The sequence below is a fragment of the Aptenodytes forsteri genome, unplaced genomic scaffold (assembly GCF_000699145.1).
Source record: "Aptenodytes forsteri isolate BGI_AS27 unplaced genomic scaffold, ASM69914v1 Scaffold73, whole genome shotgun sequence".
Lineage (NCBI taxonomy): Eukaryota > Metazoa > Chordata > Aves > Sphenisciformes > Spheniscidae > Aptenodytes > Aptenodytes forsteri.
In genome coordinates this window covers 2,041,529-2,061,595 of record NW_008796215.1, presented here as the reverse complement: position 1 = coordinate 2,061,595, position 20,067 = coordinate 2,041,529, and the positions used below count along the sequence as shown (strand labels likewise).

Sequence of the window (20,067 nt, the reverse complement as noted above, 5' to 3'; positions counted from 1 at the left end):
GTACAAACCTAGGAAAATACACTTTTATTTTATAAAAATCCAAATGTCATTTTTAAATTATGCTTAAATGTACACTTTATTAGTTATTTAATCTTAGCCATTCTGGAAGTTAGCCAAAATGGCAACTGTCTACTTTCTTTCTTCTACAACCTGTTAAAAAATCTAGTCAGATTTGTGCTTGACTTCATTTTTCTGATTCACTTTTTGTGTCTCTGAATCTGCTCTAGATTTTCCATTTCATAAGGAGAAACTAACCAGCAAAAGTGGTCTTAAAAGTCTGTGATATTCCACGTCTTGGCACTTAGATGAAAAGGGGCTTAATTTTCATCAACAGTGATTTTATACTGGAATAGATGAAAGTAGATGAAATCTTGGCTTTTTAATATGGGAGCCTTCTGAATCCTGAAGAACAGAGTGGCAGAACCTGGCCATGCTGTGCTTGTTTCTATAACTGAACAAGCCTGGGGTAGGAATAATTAAGGAACAAATATTTTTGTTATATCATATCCTTTGGGAAAAAAAAAAAATCTGTCAAGAACAGGACTTATCTACACTCTAAAGCTTTAGATCCTCAGACATTTTCACAATGATCAGATCACCTGCAAATTTTCCCACATTCTCTACATTAGCTTTCTTCAAGCAAGCTATTCCCAACTCTATAGCACATTTAAGTCACTTTAAAGATGCAGAGGAGGGGAAATATGTGTTGAAATTCATACAGACAAATTCAGCATGATACCTTTTCCACTACATAGCCTGATACTTTATCTCATTTCACCTGGATGAATCAACACGTATGCACTTAAACACATGGAAAGATGAAGCACAGAAAGAAAAAGAAGCCATGCCATACACTTAAAAAGACTCAGCTGCAGGTCTGTGTGGAAAAGTAGATTGAGGGGGAAAAAAGAAATATTAGGATTAGAAGGGACAACAACAACAAAGGGAAAAAAGCCCTAAGGTACACCACCTGAAATGCAAACAGCGAAAAAGCGATCACAGAAATAAATTAGAGAAGAGCAAACAGACATGTCCTGAATTCTAATCCCATCTCTTTCACAGGTAGTCCTGTAAACTTTTAAAAACAGTTTAAAATCATCTCCTCTAGCCCTGCAGTGATAAGGATATACAATGAACCCCTTGCTGTTTCCCAGGAACAAGAGTAGGAAGGCTTACAGACCATGCAGGACTCCCCCTCTTCAGGTACCCACGGAGAGACACTCCTCTCTCCTTGAACTGAGTAATCAGCTGCTCTCCTTACTCACAGCACACTGTCCTCTATGTTTGGTTCATTAAAAAAAAAGAAAAAAGGGATGATGAAAAATCATCACATGAAGGACAGCAGAGAAGAATGAGGCATGAAGCACCAAACAGCAGTGGCTGGAAGGCGCTGTAGTTGCATCACCAAATTAACCATTTTAAAATAAGATTTTCTTTTTTTCTTTTTAATGAAAATTCTAATAACCATTTTTCCAGTCAGTTCCAGTGAAATATATTGATTTATAAACTATTAAATATGTGATATTCCCCTTGTGGGATAACACTATGAGAATTTACTGAAGTATACTACATTCCCCTTCCTTAGGGAATCAATTATATCATCAAAAAAAGACACCAGTTTAGATGGCATGGTTTATTAATGTGCCTTTAGTAAACCCATTTTACCTTTTGTCCCATTTCTCAAGTACTTCTAGTAAAGCTTAAATTACATTTTCTTTCAAAATGTGCCTATTGTGGTCAAACCAGTTTGTCTGCGCTTGCTTGGATCATTTCTTTCCTGCATTTCACAGAACTGCACAACAGCCAGAGTTGGAAGGGACCTCTGGAGATCATCTTAGTCCAATACCTTGCTTAAAGCAGGGTCAGTTAGGGACGGTTTTTCAGGCCTGTGTCCAGTTAGGCTTTAATTATCTCCAGGGATGGAGACTCCACAAACTATCTGGGCACCTTGTTCCAGTGTTTGACCACTCACAGTAAGAGAGTTTTTCCTTATGTTTAAATGGAACTTCCTGTATTTCAGTTGGTACCCATTGCCTCTTGTCCTTTCACTGGACACCCCTGAGATGAGGCTGGTTCCATCTTCATGAATCCCTCCCATTCAGGTATTTGAACACATTGATAAGATCCCCCCGAGCCTTCTCTTCCTGAGGTTCAACAATCTCACCTCTCAGCCTCTCAAAGGCTCATACAAAGGTATGACAGATGCTCCAATACTTTTATCAACTTAGTGACCCTTCACTGGACTCACTCCAGTATGCCCGTGTTTCCTTGTACAGGGAGGTGTAGAATTAGGAACAGCACTCCAGCTGTGGTCACCGGGGCTGAGTAGAGAGGAAGGATGCCCTCCCAATCTGCTGGCCACACACGTCGTAATGCATCCCAGGAGGCTGTGGGCCTTTGCTGCAAGGGCACGTTGCTGGCTCATGTTCAGCTTGTTCACCAGAGCACCCAAGTACTTCTTTAGCAAAGCTGTTTTCCAGCCAGTCATCCCCTGGCCTGTGCTGGTGCAAATTCAAATATAGATTATACTGCTGATATCCTCCCATTCCCTTTTTCCAACTGGTTTTCCTGCCTTTGTATCTTGTGTTAAAATCATCATCATACTGGAGGAAAAGTATTGTCTTTGGCAATTAGAATCTCATTTTTACTACATAGATGTGTCAGTTATTTTGCGGGGGTTTTTTATCAGTATGTTTAAAGACCTTTCAATTGTTTTAACTTTCTTTTTAAAAGCCTAATTCAGAATTATTTTTTACAACTTTTTATTTCAACTTCACAGCTACAGCTATCATTGTGAGCTGTCTTCTAACATCTGATGTCTTTTTTGAGGTAATTAAGCCTAATTATGTCCAGAGTCCTCTCCTATTATTTTTTTCATGCATGCTTTGGATGCAAACTCACAATAATTTTTAAAACATTGAAATGTTAAGCCTCTTCCGTGTTCAACTCCCAAAGCTCTTCAATCCAGCATACTTCACTAATTGACACCCTTCATTTCTCAAAGATTACCTTATTGCAGTAAAAAACTTTATTTACAGACTATTTTTCATTTATTGGATATGGCATATTTGCTGTCAGTATTGTTTCCATAATAGCAGACCATTTCAAGAAATATATCTGAAACAGTTTGTTATCTAGGGTTTTGCTGTTTTGCTTCATAATGCCTGGTGCTATGACTCACAATCTTGCAAGGATAGTTCCATAAACATAGTGCACTTTGCTCTGTATGTACCAATTAGTGGACAATGGATCCAGTGAAAAGAAAAAACATAAAATCAATAATGTCTTTATGTTCGATGTTTATAGAAAGAAGTCTTTGAAAATGTTTTAAGTGCTTTATCTGCAAATTAAGAACATCCATTCCCAGACTTGATAATCTTTCCCCTTTAAATAATGCCCAAGAAGATCACATTAATTTTAATTTTCTTGTTATTCAGTGTCAGTTTTGTCAAGAAGAGACAAAGTCTCTTTCCATATAAAAAATGATGGTTTGCATGTCTTCCTAGTCTACATCTACCCCCCTTAACTGTATTAAATTTTTTCCTCAGTGTTTTGTTAGATCACTGGCCTTGGTAAAATTACACCTGAAACCAGCAGGAGTCAGTTAACTGAGCCCTTCTAGGGAACTCACAGATAGGCTGGATTTCCTCTACAAGAACTTTAGTTTAGTATAATTTTACCATTATCGCCATCCTCAGCTTTGGAGAAGGCAATGGACATACTACGGCCCCTCTGTACACAGTCCACAGCTAGTCTTCAGGCTAGTGAGGAGTCAAACTAGATCCTATCAGAAATGAAAGCAGTCATAGGACTGCCTAACCCATGCCATCCAAGACCTTTCATTCCTTTTTGTTGATTTACAATTACCAGCACGCAGTGAAATTTGATCTTCCCTCTCTTGTGAAGATTCTCTACTTTTGATTTTAGGTTGCTTCAACATTCAGTTAATCGGAGCTGACAACTGAGTCTGCATATTTCAACTTTAAAGTGTAGGCTTTCAGCAAGCTGTCTCTGAACTTAGAACTGATAGTCAGTGATTGCCCCATAAGTAAAGGTGGGATCTATTCCTCCTTCACTGGCATAGCTACTGTACCTTGCTATACTGTCTGTCCTTACTAAGGAAAAATATACAGCCAGAAAATATAGGTAGTGATATAAAACTACGAGATGTAAAATGAGGATAAATAAAAATAAAGACAAATATCTGGAGGTAGAGTGGAAGAAAAGAATCTGGGGAAGGAGGAGAATAAGACTAGAAGAGGCCATGATAGGAGCTGCAGAAAACAGGAATTGGTATGAAGGAAGAAAGGAAAGGCTGAAACCAAGCAGTGAGGGAGTGACAGTAGAGGAGGAAACAGATGCAAGAACTGAATTCACTGGGTAGACCCAGAATTCTGGAAAAAAAAAGAAAAAAAAAAGTCACCTAACTAAAGGGTGGGTTTTGTAATGCATTGACAGGAAGACAGAACTGAAGCTGTATTTTTGATATGGCATTTGCAAATCAAAGCAGTCGGACTGAGATATTAAATATTTTCAAATATTAAAGTAGGTTAATTTTTAAAGATCCATTTGCAATGTTAAGAGACAAGTATCAACACTTTCAAAATGGTATTTAGGTTGTTTCAAGAAATGAGGTCCGACCTATTTTCCAGGCAATTAATCTCAATAAGAAAATCAAGCACAGAACAGGAAAATCAGGTCCAAAAGAAGTAAAACAGAGTGCAACACTTGGTCCATTAAGTTGTCTATGCTTTCTCTAAGCCACTGTAATTTGTTATGCAGAGAAAAGAAGGCAACTGGTGTCTATGGGTTAGGAAAGATTCCAGACTGATGTTCAAAGGACCATCCCATTTTAAACCCATCAGAATGATCTTCACTGTTGTTTGGGAGGGAGAGGGGTTGGAGGGGAGGGGATTACACAGACTGCCACACCAGTAAGGTGGCCATTTTAAACATGAGACTGATTTTAATCGTAAGATTTTAGCTAAATTTGGCAACTGGGCCAAAGATAGCAGTAAATTTTAAAACTGTTCTTGCACTCTGGCATCAGACAGTTGTAAAAGCTTTGTAACATCCTCCTTTGATTTTCTGGTTTGATTTCATGGTACTTTAAGAATAGAAGAAAACCATTTGGAGGGTTGAATTTTGAACAGTTATCCTTACCTACAAAGGAATAGCTAAAGGCGCATATATACCACTCCATCATCTTTCAGTGTACTCCTTAACGGAAGAGGAGATGCACTAGAGGTTTCTTTTCACTGTTGAAAATGGTAGTATTCCATTTTTATCTATATCATTAGCTATGCACCAGTCTCTGAGGCTAGAGTTGGAGTATGGCATTGGAAGTTGTTAAATTAGTCCATGCATCCAAACAAACTTCACATTTTCACTACATGAACAATAGAGATTGAAAGAAGCAGTGAATCTGGCATCATGTATTAATAATTAAAAGTCTACTCTCACTAAATTCAGTTGTACAATACCCAGGTGACATCAACAGGAGAAAGATTTGACTGGAATAACCTGGTAAGAATTCAAGTTTATCTATTACATGAAATACCATGGTGTGAAGGAGCTTCCAAACACAATGCCATCTTAACCCTAAATTAAGTGAATCATGAAAATCAGCAGCTCAGCAGGCAAGTGTTTTTCAATTAAGCATAGTAATACCTGCAAAAGTTGAGCAATTCAAACTGACTTCTTTAGCTCTTTAAGCTTGAAGTATGTGGAATTTCAATCTTCATGGGATGGATGCCCAAAGGAATTTAATGTAAATGCAGTTTATTTCTTTCAAATTGCAGACAGGATTGCAGTATGCATCAAATAAAAAATTCTTGGCAGCTAGCTTAACTGACTGTTGTTTCCACAGCCAATTTCTGTAAATTTTGTCCCAAATCTGGGCTTCTGTTTTGACCTTGGAGATTAATAGCATGAAATTTACCCTATAAATATGCTCAACGGAAGGTAAAAAATATACTCCAAGACACAGGAGTTTGTCACCAGCACACAGGAAAGGGAAAATACTCTAGTTTTTCTTAAGTTCAAGTATCTGCATTAAATTAAAACCCAGCAGACTTCTGGAGATTTATTTTTCAACCTGAGACTTTGCTGTAACCCTCTGACCTGTTATTACGGTCTTTGACTGGGTACAATGTGATAGTAAGTCATCTGCAGTAATTGCAGACTCAAGGACTAATACTTTATTACTCACTGAGGCAGAACTCCCATTAATTTCAAATACTGATGAACAGAACCTGTAGGAATGAGTCTTTCCATTCAGTTTAATAGGAAAGAGACCTGCATCATCTTTAATGTTGTCAATAAGAAGCTCAGGCCTCAATTCAAGAAAGCACTTAACTGTATCCATATTCAGGACGCTGAGGCATGTGCTTAACTTTAATTGTATGCTTAAGTCCCAGTTACATGATTAAACAATGCAAGCTGTAGTACTGCCTGAGAAAGAATGCCTCCTTGAGCCAAAATCTTAATAAATAACACAAATAAGACCAACAAACAGCAGCCCTGCCTTCTCTTGTTTCTAAGTTCAAAGCGCTCTTCTGAAAAAGACCACTAATTTTTATTTTGGCAAAAAGAGTTTCACGAGCATTAGATACCTTTTTCTTAAAATCCTGGCTCTGATCTGCAGTGTTCGGCCTCCAACAGTTGAATAAAAAAGCATCCAGTATTCCTAGTTAAACACCATTTTGATGTCTAGACAAAACAATGATGATTTATTCCTTTAGAAAAGATAAGCAGTGATTTTGTTTACCTATAACTTTGGAGAAGAAGAATGGAAGCTATAGGAGCAGGCTGATGTTATTGCAAGGTTGATCTCTATCGTCTGGAAGGACACTGAGATCAGGGAAGGGCTGTGACAACTGGAGAAAGAACAATTTTGTATCCATCTTCAAAGAAAGGACAAAAGGATACTCAAGGAACTCAGCCTCACTTTGGTCCCATGGAAAGTGGTTTTGAAACCCATTTCTGAGCACATAAAGAGGAAGTAGGTGATTGTGAGCAGTCATTACGGATTTACCAAAGGTGAATCATACCACACCAACTTGATTGCTTTCTGAGAGAGCAATTTCTCTAGTGAGAAAATGACTAGACTTGTGGACAAGAGGAGACTTGTCAATGCCATTTGCCTTGACTTCAGCAAAATACAAGTTGGATGGTCTGGCTCAGCGGGTATTAGCTAATGAGTCATACTCTACCGGGAGACCTGTAACAGCTGGAGTACTGCTGGAGTCTATATTAGGACTGCCCTGTTAACATCTTTAAAGAAGGACATGGAGGAGGTGATGGAATGCTTGCTCATCAAGTTTGCAGATGACATCAGACTGGGGAGAGATCAGTCAATACGCTCAAGTGCATGGCTGCCATCCAGAGGGACCTAGACAGGCTGAAGGAATGGGTCTATATGAACCTCATGAAATTCAACAAGGACAAATGCAAAGACTTGCCTTTGAAATGGAAAACTCCTTGCAGTAGTACAGAGTCTACTGAAAAGGCCCATTGGTGTCTGCGTAGACAGCAAGCTGAACATAAGCCAGGAGTGTGCCCTGGCAGCAAAGGCCAACAGCACCCTGGGGTATATTAACCACTGCTTAACCAGTGGATCAAGGGAAGTGATTGCCTCCACCTCTCAGCACTCATTAGCCTGCATCTAAAAAAAAATATTGTGTCCAGTTTTGGGCCCTCTAGTAGAAAAAATAGATTGCTCAACTTATGTGAGTCAGGCACAGAGCCCTGGAGCACTTGTCCCATAAAAAGAGGCTGAGGAACAAGGCTTACTCAGCTTGTTTAAGGAGGTCATCAAGAAGACAGAGCCAGGCTCTTCACAGTGGTGCATGCTGGGAGGACGAGAGACAATGGGCATAAGTTGAAACAAGAGAGGTTCAGGCTGCATATAATGAGAAGCTTTTACACCATGAGGACAGTCAGGCAGTGTCCAGAAAGGTTTTGCCATTTCTATCTTTGGAGCTTTTCAAGACCTGACTGGATAATACCCTGAGCAACCTGGTTTGGTATCATAGCTGACACTCTTTTGGGCAGGAGTTTGGACTAGATAAAATTCTGAAGGCCTTTCCAACATGAATTATTCTATGATAGTATATTTCTATGCATTTTTTTTTCTTCCTATCAAGAGTATTAGAAGAGCTACCTCCTTCTGAAGGCTGACTGGAATATAATTCTAAATACTGGAGCACAGAACTGTGGCTATACATGGGGTTCATTTATTCGATACAAATGAGAAAATCCCGCTTCAGATTTTCAGAGACACAGGGAGCAAGTGGGACATGTTTAGCTGCAAGTTTTACACTACTCCATGCAAAGATAACCAAATTCCAAGACAACAATAGAGAAGAGGTTTGAATATACATCATATACCCCATAGTCAATGAACCCACACATCTAAACAGTACACACTGAAAGACTGTGTCAACAGTCTTTTGAAGACACAAATTCTGTTTATGAATACTGGTATAAAACTGGTGTAACCCATAACTCAAATAAACATTAAAATAATCAGAATTATGACATTTACACTTCAAATGTGACTTGATCCAATTAGCCAACCAAATATTGATACAATAAAGAGAATGAGATGTCTCTCTATCATCATAAGTGTCCTCATTCATCTTCATTCATTCTACATTTTTTATTTTCAACAGTTAATGATGCAAGGAATAAGTTGAAAAGAAAAAAAAAAGATCTGTTATTACATATTCCTCTTACTATCCCATATGCTTGGAATGTGTAAGTTCAAAGTAAAGCAATGAAAAAGGCTGGAAAGACACTGGCCAGTTTAAGAAATACTGGACCAATTAGTGGTTTTATCACATTAATAATAAGGTCCAATAAATGCTAAAAAATTATTTTCTCAATATTAGTGATTAAGGAATTCTGGGTTTATTCACAGTTCTTCTACAGTTCTGGTTGTTTAAATTAGTATTTATGACCAATTATCTTGGTTTCTTCTACAGTTACAGCTAATACATAAAAAAAGAGATTTTTTTTTCTCTAGTTAATCTTATCAAGGACTTGCTTAATAAAGAGGTGGGCTCCAACATCTGAAGTTTCTTAGGCCTTGTGGGAGGTTTGCTCATGCAAAAAAGACTGGTAAGGAACCAACTAGTAGCAAGAATTACTATTTCATGTTTCACAATGCTGAAATTTTTAAAATATACATATAAAGTATTCATCAGTACGATTCTACTTTATATTTATCTGTATCACTGTTACACTAGAGACCTTCCTCTTCAAACCAGCTTGCTTTAATTCACTGGTTAACTGAAACAATGGTTCAGAAAGAAATATTTCTTTCTTTTGTTTCAATTACCAGCTGAATTAACAATTTAAATAACTTATTCTGCCACTTTCATATTTAAAATGAATTAAAGGCAAGATAGAATGCCAGATTCTATTATTTCCAAGGTTTGCTCCAAGTAAGGACATGAGCCAAGAGAGAAGCCCTTTTTTCTATAAAGAAAATTTTCCTTGAGAAATATGTAGAATGAGTTATTCGGTTTCCTGCCAAATAGGAAAGATAAGAATATATGATGCTGCATCATGTTTGCCAGATCAGCTGGACATTTAATGAAAAGGAGTCAGGGCCTGATCCACCTGTCCCAGAAATGAAAGAAAGAAGGCTTTCTTTCCATCAGCTCCAGTGAGAGCTGGATCTAGCCCCATCTGCATGTTTTCAGGCACAAGACCAATTTTCATTTCCTGACTTGCGTGTATTTCCATTGAGAACATTACTATTGCACAGAGAGAGGAAGAACTTATCAGAAGATTACAAATATCCAACACCTTTTTTATTTAACATTCTGCAGATACAGTAACTTCACCCTATTTGTTAAATACTTCTATCCACATCTTCAGTGTTATAGTGTATTAAACAAGAACAACAAAAAATAATATGAATTGCTTTATGACAAAAATTGCACCTGCCATATTTGCATGAATGTATTATCAGACACATGCATTCATGTATGCACACATAAGCCTTCATCTCTGCTGCAAGGACAAAGCAGCCTTTTAACGTAGACGAATCAAGAAGCTCTAGACTGCAAGCCTCTATTTATGTGACCACAAAGAATCAAATAGTGCTACTGATTATAAGCCAGATCATTGCAGGTTTCCAGAATCAGTCCCTTAGGACTTGTCATTTTTTTAAATGAATGTCATAATTCATAAGGACTGTCTGTTTATGCATTTGCTACCTAACCTGAGGCATTTCATGTAAATGTTTCAACTCCTTTAGCTTTAAATGAATTCTCTTCTAAAATAGTAGAACCTTAGGGTGTTATTTTAAGAGTAACTTCACACCAAACTTTGGCGAAGTGCTCTGAGCCCTCACAGTTTCTCTCCCACCCTCAAAATAACCCATAAAATATTTATTAAAACAGCCTGAACCACACAGGGTGGTGTAGGCTGAAATTTTGTTCTTTGCTTATTACAGTAGCGTAAATACCCTAAGTAGTATTTGTATGAAAGCTATGTTCTCTAACATAAACCCCGTTGGGCAAGTAATACATTAGATCTGTAATACTTTCTATTGTCAGTCTCATCAAGCTGATTTGGAATTTGTTGCCTGGGTAGAGTGACTCATATGTTTACTGGCCCTGACAGGTGCTGGGCATCTTCCACACTCATTAAAGTTAATGACTTCAACAGCAGACAGGGAAAACTGTATGTTGAAATAGGTTTCCTCTCAACAGGTATTCCCAAGTTATCATTTAAGAGAGTATGTAAGTGGTGTCGATTTTCTGCTGCAATCACAAAACCAGCCCATAACCAAACCCCTATCCCTTCATTGCAAAAATAACCCAATTAGCTTCACAGGGACTCCTTGTTGAAGTAAGGCAAAAAAAAGGCAAAAAAAAATTGCATTGTACACAGAGCTTTCCACATAAAAGCTCAGTTTCTTGCCATAAAACTAGTCACATCCTCACCGGAACAGAGGAATTAACATACTGGAAACAAGCCAGTAATTTTATAGAAATATATGCCTTTAAGTAAGCTCTAAATCAGTATTCTCACAATAGCTGCAGCTTTGGCATCATTTCTATCCCAACAAGCCACAGCTGCTGAACTGGAGACTTCTGACTTCATATTAGATAAGTAATGAGAAGTTTTAGGCAGTGGTGCCAGAGCCTGTCCTTTGATATCAACACAGCACACTACAGTTGTTGACCAGCTACACCCAAAAGACATGCCTTTAAATTACACTAGTTAGCTAAAAATATTCAGGTGAGAACTTCAAAGAGACTTATGCCATGACATTAGACTGTCAACCAAGATATGATGAGACTGAGACCTCACAGGCATCTGTGTATTCATACAAAACCAAGAAATTAGGAGGACTGAATCTTTAACTACAGAGAGACCTCTACTTTGATGCCTGTCCAGACACTAGATCTGCACTATTAATATGACAAAGTCCTGTACCCTGGCTTCCACCCAACAAGACAGAAGTACTGAGCCAGAGACCTCACAGAAACCTGTGTCTTAATATTAACCTGCCATGCAAAAGCTCCAGAGCTAATGGTCTTGCAATGAGTGTAACATACAGCCATCTGAAGGAGGAAAAAGAAAAGATTAAAACCTCTAAAAATCAGGCAGAAGAGCTATTGCAGTCTTAAATACTCATTGCTTTTAATGTCTAACTTTTCAGGATCTTCCAAAGCAAAATGTAATGGTACATTTCCACAGTTACATTAAACATAACAGTTCAATTAAAGAACTGGCCTTTTTCCTCTTCAGCAGGTCTCACAAACATTTTTTGCCCTTATAATATCATAAGAGATTGAGGTACAAACCACTGAGCAACACATCTTCCAAACCCAGACTAACATGCTGTTTGTTGGAAAGAATTTGAGGGCAATCAAAAAAGTGATTGCAACAGAATTAGTAAGCAAAATGTTGACTGATTGAAAACTGCTCAGAAGTTTGGAATATATTTCAGTAATTTGGGGTGAGATGGTAGTCAGTAAGTTGCAGGATGAATGCATTTATTAGAAATTTACCCTAATCAACCCAAATGAAATGTTCTGCCATATGAATAACTGTTTTCTCCCTATGAGTAACTGTTTGATGGCAAATGTCAATGTACCTTATTTTTTAATGAAGTTTAGAAAAGAGATGACTCTTGGAAACTTTTCCAGAAAATACTTAAATGACTCAATGAACTATTTTTTTTTTTTCCCAAAATTTCTTCAGAATTAACTATTACTAAAGATCAGGAGTTTTGCAGTTCAAATGCCTACATCAATTTCCAAAATAGGATTTTGTCTCTTATAAGGACATTGGAGAAAGTCTGCATGCAGATGCCCTAAAAACTTGAAACAAATATTTTCTTTCTGGGTGCTATTTTTCCATCCACATTGGCACAAAAAGTAATTGGAGAAAAAATATTCCAGGAAAGCCTTTCCCTTCTTGATGTCTGAAAGGATTTTTTCCCATTTTTATATATATATGCTGGATCTTTACATTGTTCCTCATTTTCCACCTACGCTCTTAGCATTTTTCATTGCTTTCTTTTACCTTAATTTCTAATTTATAATGCTGTGATCTTTGTGTCTCATTTAAGCAAGATAATCATCTAACACTGCCTCATGACTACAAAAGTCTAATATTCTACAGCATCAATTGCTGACTTGTTTCCAGATTTCACTTACTTTAAGTCAGAAAAAGCTGAACGGCAGCAGCTGCTTTATCCGTCTTTTACAGTCTTTGATCCCTCACTTGGAAGGCCTAGAGAACTGTTTAATGTGTAAGGGAAGACCTCCCCATACTGCTATGTGAGAGTCCCTGCTCATATTGGGCAAGATCCAAAGCCCCTTAAAGTAATCGAGAATCTCTCGATTGTCTTCTGTCAGATTGTCTTCTGTGGAGTTTGGTTGGGCCCAACAGGTGAAAGACAGTCTCACTGAGATGAAAGATTCACTGGAAACGCTTCACAATCTTGATGGTGATCAGCAGAAGAAAGGGATAGTTAAGTTCTTTCATAAGCTGCAAGGCTAAATTTGTTGGACCAAACCTGAAAACTGGAGTATTCTCCACTTCAGATACTGGTTCTCAATATTTAAACAAATTAAATTGTTTCCTTCTATCTGGAAACTGGACATGGGTTTGGAATGCTTTGGCTTTGCTGGCGCATGTGGCATGCAGGGAATAAGCAATGGTTAACCAAGCTTAATGGACAAAGTCTACAGGGACTTATGAGTGCTTAGGAAATAGACCTCAATCAGCATTTTACAAGAGGCGATTGGGAAAAAAAGTGCTTGTTCTTAGGTTTGAAATAGCCATAGAAAGCCTAAATACACTTCAATCTAAAAATGATATACCAATTATTATTTTTCCATTTATACTGGAAATGCTATCAAAACTTCACAACTGTGTAACTGCGACATGACTAAAGATGCCAATGTTACCTATGCACATGAAATCACTATAATAAAAGCTGTTTTCTCTATTGTCCACAAAGTACTGAAATTCTAGGTCATTGCTATAAGAATTCCTGTTGTGATTATCTTCCTAATCATTCATCACTCTACAGATTAGATCCTGAACCACCTGTCAACCATATTCCTATGCAAATTGCTTTACTTTGCAGAGCTAGAAAAGTGATGACCTCAAAGCCTTTCAATGGCACTGCAGGGCTGCATAACACCAGACCCCTAGCAAGCAACTTACAAGGCTGATTAAGAGCACCAAAAAGAGTCTTTTGCAAACTATCCATCAGAGACAGACAAAATGATAATGAAACTATAACGAAACACAAATCCAATATAAGTGAAAAGAGTAAGCTGCATCTTACTTCATTTGAATTTTCTGTTGTGATGCTTTTATTTTTCAGCTTTTTCTGCAGCAGTTTGGTTTCATACTCTGGTCTGGGATGCTCCTGAAAAAGGAAAAAAAAACAACCAAATGTCTGATTATGATTAAGAGGAAAAAAAAAAAGTTCTGGTCACTTATTCCGATCCAAGCCATCAAGATGATTCAACACCACAGCACCTTTCTGACTAGGGGGATCACTGCCTAGAGGCATGGGATACATTATGGGATGCGGGGGAAGAGCATCTAGGGATTGCACAGGACTTATTATGGGATGCTTAGGGAGGAACCAAAGGTGGGGAAGGGAGGGATCTAGGTCACTTGGGGAGGAACAACTGTGGAAAAATAGAGGGATAAGGGGATAAAAACAGCCGGTCACATGTAAATAGTTTGCTGGTCTGTGTGGGGGTCTGCCCACCAGCAACTGGAGCAAGTAAGTGCAGGTGTGAGGCTGAGTATGTAAGCGCTAGTGGAGATCAAGCTGGAGTAGCTGGTAAGTATGTGAAGTGCCTGGGAGTCAGGGAGGTGTGAGTCTCTAAGGGTGAGACCATGGTGGAGCTGGCTATCAGAGCGACCAGGGGAGTCCCAACCAAATGCCAGAGAGACCACAGGGTCTGGGGGTCTCTAGGAGTGTGACGCACTGGAGTGTGTATGTGTGTGTGTGCCTTCAAGGTCAAGACCAGGGTGGGCTGGCTGCTGGCGGACCACTGGAGTCCCACCCGGCTCTGGGGGAGCAGGATGTATGTGTGACTGAGCAACTGGAGAGGGGCTGTAGCGTTGCGGGCTTGTACCTCTGGGTGCCAGCAACTGAGGAGACTGGAGTCCAGTGGCAGCTACTGGGCAGACTGAATGATCCCAGCTGCTGGGGGGATCCGCATTGTACATGTGTGCATATATATATTCTCACTAGCAGACCTCCATCCTGCTCAGCCAGGGAGAGGAGCAGGATGAGGCCGTTGTGCTGTCTGTGTTTGTGTGCCTGCTGTGTGTGTCTGTCTGTGTGATCTGTGCGGCTGGTCATGTAAATATATGCACATATGTGGTATATATGTGTGCTCTGTGTACATATGCCTACTGGGAATACATGCTTAGCCTCACCACAGGTTGGACCTGGGGGCATGGAGCTGTGGCTGCCTCGCCTCTTCTTGGGCTGTCAGATCTGGCCCAGTTTCCCCTATCAATAACCTTTCAAGGTTTGCTTGCAAATTATATTTTTCTTTTCCAAATTAGAGCACAAATTAAACATGGTAGCACAAACTTACCAAGATTTTAAAGATGGCAGCTCATAAAAAAGACAAATGCCATGTTCCTCCTCATTCCTGCCAAATTCTGAATTCATTCAGAGCCTGGAATTTGAATTTGATGCCTCCCACAGAAAGGCTATTCCTACGGCATTGGTCATACCATCCATCCTTACTATAATTAGAACATATGCTTATCATCCCAGTCACAAAATCGACTTACTAAAACTTTTTAATGAATCTGATAGCCATGAAGAGAATAAAACCCATCTTTTTAAAAACTTAATTAATTAATTAATCCTCATGGACAATGGAACGGGGGTTGCATCGAACTTCAGCAGTCTTCCTTGGGTTATACATGTGATGTTCATTTTCTGTTATCTGTAACATTTTCACTACATCAGGCACCATCTTGAGCATTCTCTGTTGCACACCAGTATATAGACACACTGGGACTTCTAATGTATTGTTTATCTTGATCGAGATTTTCCTGACACATTGAATAGGTATGTGAGCAGACCATCATTTAAATAACTGCCTTAAATGAATATTTCCATATCTTTTCGAACTCTATGAACAGGTCATATGTATGTCTGCCCTAAAGGCAGTCCCACAAATGGTACATGCATTCTGCTGCTCCCAGAGAGTCTGGTACTAACATGGGAGGCTTGAGGGAACTTTTTTTCTCTAAAGCTCAAGTACGGCTATGCCTCTGAGACTCTAGCACTACGATGCTATACCAAACAAATATGATGAAACTGCTAACATGACAGCTTGTTTTACGCTTGTAATTTTATGTACTATTCAAATTAATAAAACATGTTCTAAGGGTGCAAGTGTGACACTCTTTGTATCACAGAGTTCTTTTTCATTACTTATGCATCACATATCAATACCACAATGAATGAAGTTCAGGAATCACTATAGCACTTCTTGTCACAAGGGTCACTGTTGTTATTACTTACAAAGTGCTATGAGTGTATGTGGAACTCCAAGAAATATTGAGGCACGGGTAATCTCTGACATTACAAAAGCTGATTAGCAGCAAAAATGGTGGTGAGCAGGATGGGGAAAGGAAAGATAAAGATACAACAATAAGTGTTTAAAGATGGTGTGGTCAATGCATGTATCCTCATGTTTTGTAAGTTTTCACTAGCTTGTTGATTTACATTGATTTGTATCATGCTTCCTTAGATAAGGTTCAAAGGTCATGTGGAAGAAACATCTTTAGACTTACATGAAGAAAAGATGAAGGCATCAGGCACGGATGGCTACATGAGAGGAGGCAGCTTGATGAAAGTAGGGAAATAAGATAAATGAAGCTGTAAGAAACTGAGAAGATCTATCACACTATGGGATCCCCTGCAGAGCTGAATTGGCTTTCTTCCTTTTTTCTTATTTTCTGCTAAGCAAAGCATTCTGGGTCACCAGGGGCAGCTGTCAGAGGCCAGAGCAACTTTTGAAAATTGGCTTGAAAGGAAACAGGGTGAGAAAATCAAATGCCAAGCAAAACATTGTACTGTAACTTACTTTTTTCCTATTGACAGTTTTGCTTTGAGTGCATACACTGTTCAAATTTGGTCGTTACGTTTAGTTTTCCTACTAAGACTTTTCAATGTCCTTTTAACTGCATTTCATACACCTACATCTGGATTGGAAAATCAGTTGATCTGTCTTCACTGAATCTGCCAAGTCATCTTACCCTTGACTGAACAGACCACAGCACCTCCTGGAATGCGTGTATCTATATGTTCGTTTTATGAGTATATTGCATGAAACAATTCTTCACAATACAGATTTAGAGATACTTGATCTTGATGATATATACATGGATGTAAAGGAACAACTCCACTCTGCTGTAAAAAGAGCGTGATTCAGAATCAATTCTTTGTCTGAAAATGGGAAGAGTTCTACACTTAGGACAATAAGCTAGAAATAGTTGTGATGATTTGAAGAAGGCCAAATGTCCATGTAGGGATAAATATGAATCCCACGATGCTGGAAGTTTGCCAGTACAGCTGCCAGACACTTATTGAAAACCATGTCAGCCAAGGTACTTTGAGGCCAAATGAGTACTCAGAGTTGAAAACGATAATTCCCATCCTGAAAACAAAGAGCCAAATCATGAAATTTTTACTCAGACAAAACTCATATTGACGTCAGTGGGAATTTTCCTTAAGAATGGTCTCCAGGATTTGCCGCAAACGTACAACACGTGTATCCACAATACATCGCAAATTAAGGCTGTGTAGGTAACGATCCAGTTCAATAAGAATATATAAAGAGAACTGATCTCTTCTTACTCTTTGATTTAGGAAGAAAGTGATAATGGAATTTTACAAAGCATGCATGACAAACATATCTGAGTTGCTAAGAAAAAACAGAACCTTAGAAACTATCCCAGATTAACAGATCAAAGGAGTTATCAGCAAGAAATAAGCCAACCCACTGCTTCATTTTTACACTTTAAGGAAAGTCAAAGAAACACTGAGAATTCATTGAACAGTCTTATCCTGATATGCTGAACACAAGCAGAGCAGCAAAGCAGTGCACACTGGTAGGAAGGAAGGTTTCCACAAATGAGAACTGGAATGACCCATCTGCTGCCCTAAATCAAGATGGAAACTTGGAATGAACAGAACAGAGCGCCCAGCTGTTCTCTGCTGCAAGAGGGTTAATTATTATAAACCAAGGACTGAAATCCTCTGTTTCTTATGATGATGACACGGTGGCGAGTCGGGGGAGAAGGCCAAGGAAGAGATTGTCATTCACACCAATGATCTGTTTAGACTGTCCTAGTAATGGGATGCTTATCCAAAGAAAAGTACTTCTATATCTCAGCACGTATGAAGGGATCACTGGTAGATGTTCACAATCTTTTTAGTCCAGATCACTTGCACAATAAATTTGATTTATGAAAAATTAAAACACAAGCTTGAATAAGTCATCTAACACTACCAAGTTTAGGGATGTTAAAAGACAAAAGCCACTGTACAAGTACATAGGATCTCAGCTGTCAAAGGTATTGTAAAGCAACATAAAACTGAAGTAGTCAGAACAAAAGAACCTATAAGGTATATTATGGAAATATATTTGATAGATAGATAGAATGCCTTTGTTTGCTTCCATAGAGCAAGACCAGTAGTAGTGCTTCGGAGGATTACCTTCAAAACTAAACTTTGAAATATGGCCTCAGATTTTTAAGTGCCCTTAAGACCAAACAACCGAATGCTGCCATTGCAATGTCAAGATACCACATTTTGTGGGTAACTGTAGCAGAATATAGCATCATTTATTTTTGTTCATTATTCAATTCAAATTCAACCCATTTAAATACTCCTACATCAGTAAGTGGAATTGTGTGAAGCCAGATATCCCTTGAATTATGGTATTGAAAATTTTGCTTAAAATTATTTATTCTACTGCATGATAAGTCATTGCTGAAACAAAGGAGCTGACAAACATAAAGAAGAAACCCAGCTGTAAAGTTGGATGCTAGCCATTAAAATGGGGCACCACCCACCTTGTCAGTGGAACAACTTCCAGCTTACCTTATTGCTCTAACTTTGATAAAATGTTACCTGGACTCTAGAAAATTGAAATGTTTGTGCATATCACTGTCATGTTTATTGTTTTTAGTTGTCCTATGGTAGTATAGAGTAGTTGCAGTCACGGACTAGGACCCCATCACTTTAGCCACTATATAAGCATAGAACCCCTTCTCCAAAGAAATGTTCTTAAAGAATGGATTGTTTCCCCTTTGGGCACTGTTCTCTTTTTTTGTCTGATAATGCGTAACAGTGGGAACACTTGGCTGTGGAGGCACTCTTTAGGGGAGTGTGTTTATGGACATTTTTCTCTGTCAATATTTAAGATTGAGTGTACTTTGGACGGATTACAGATTTGTAGCTCTTGCAAAAAGAAATACAATAAACACTGCAAAATCCTTTAACTTTGATCTAAAATAGCTGTTTCACAAATCATAACATTATGGTCTCAGGATAAAATATCCTAGAAATTAGCAAGGTTAGAAACCAACAGTTTTCTCCAACTAGGAAAAGGTATTTTTCTTCTAAGCAAGATCAAAATCATGAGACACTGGACCTTGAACTTGTTATTGGTCCAAGGCTACGTATTGCACGTTATACACCACTGTGATCCCAAGAAACTTAGAGAGAAGGTTAAAAGAGGTCACTGATGCATGAAAGAGGCAAACATTTTGTAGATTTATCCTACTACAGCTTGTCAAAGGTCATAGATTTTAGATCTACGATTGAGTGGGCAAGTAGTGTCAAAGTTGAATGCTAAATCAAACTTACAACATAGTACTTATATCAATCCCATGGATAGAACTACTGCAAATGTCATTAATTTCCCTGTCTTGCCTTTGTCAGAAATAGATAAGTGAATATAAGGTAAGAACGTTTCTACAATGCCAGATCTCACTGTCTCTATCAGTTTTTCCCATTTTAATAAGAATGCCTCATAAATAGCCTGGTTTTTCTGCCACACATGAAACTCTCTTCCAGGTAATATCAGATCAGATTTTTGTTTATGAAATAGCATTTTTTTCAGCACTGGCTATTTATGATATTTCTGGAATTTTAATTTCCCTGGACTTTTCTTGTTTTCAGTCTCTGTGCACCTGGAACCCATGGCTTACAGGCAACCTGGCTTACCAGGTAAAAGCAATGTGACTCTATATAGCATTTTAAGGCATACTTCCTAGATGGAACCCATGGCTTACAGGCAACCTGGCTTACCAGGTAAAAGCAATGTGACTCTATATAGCATTTTAAGGCATACTTCCTAGAACATCTGTTGTGGTTTAACCCAGCAGGCAGCTAAACCCCACACAGCCATTCGCTCACTCTCCCCCACAGTGGAATGGGGGAGAGAATCGGGAAAAAAAAGGTAAAATTCGTGGCTTGAGATAAAGACAGTTTAATAGGACAGAAAAGGAAGGGAAAATAATAATAAT

At 38.4% G+C, this 20,067-nt stretch overlaps 1 protein-coding gene across 1 annotated transcript in view; it reads right to left on the bottom strand.

Moving 5' to 3' along the window:
* ANO2 (anoctamin 2) overlaps positions 1-20,067 on the bottom strand; it is a 217,381-nt gene that overhangs the window by 90,963 nt on the left and 106,351 nt on the right. The window contains exon 14 of the mRNA XM_019474448.1: positions 13,829-13,912. Within this exon, the coding sequence (XP_019329993.1) occupies positions 13,829-13,912 (84 nt within the window). The remainder of the gene's footprint in view (positions 1-13,828; positions 13,913-20,067) is intronic.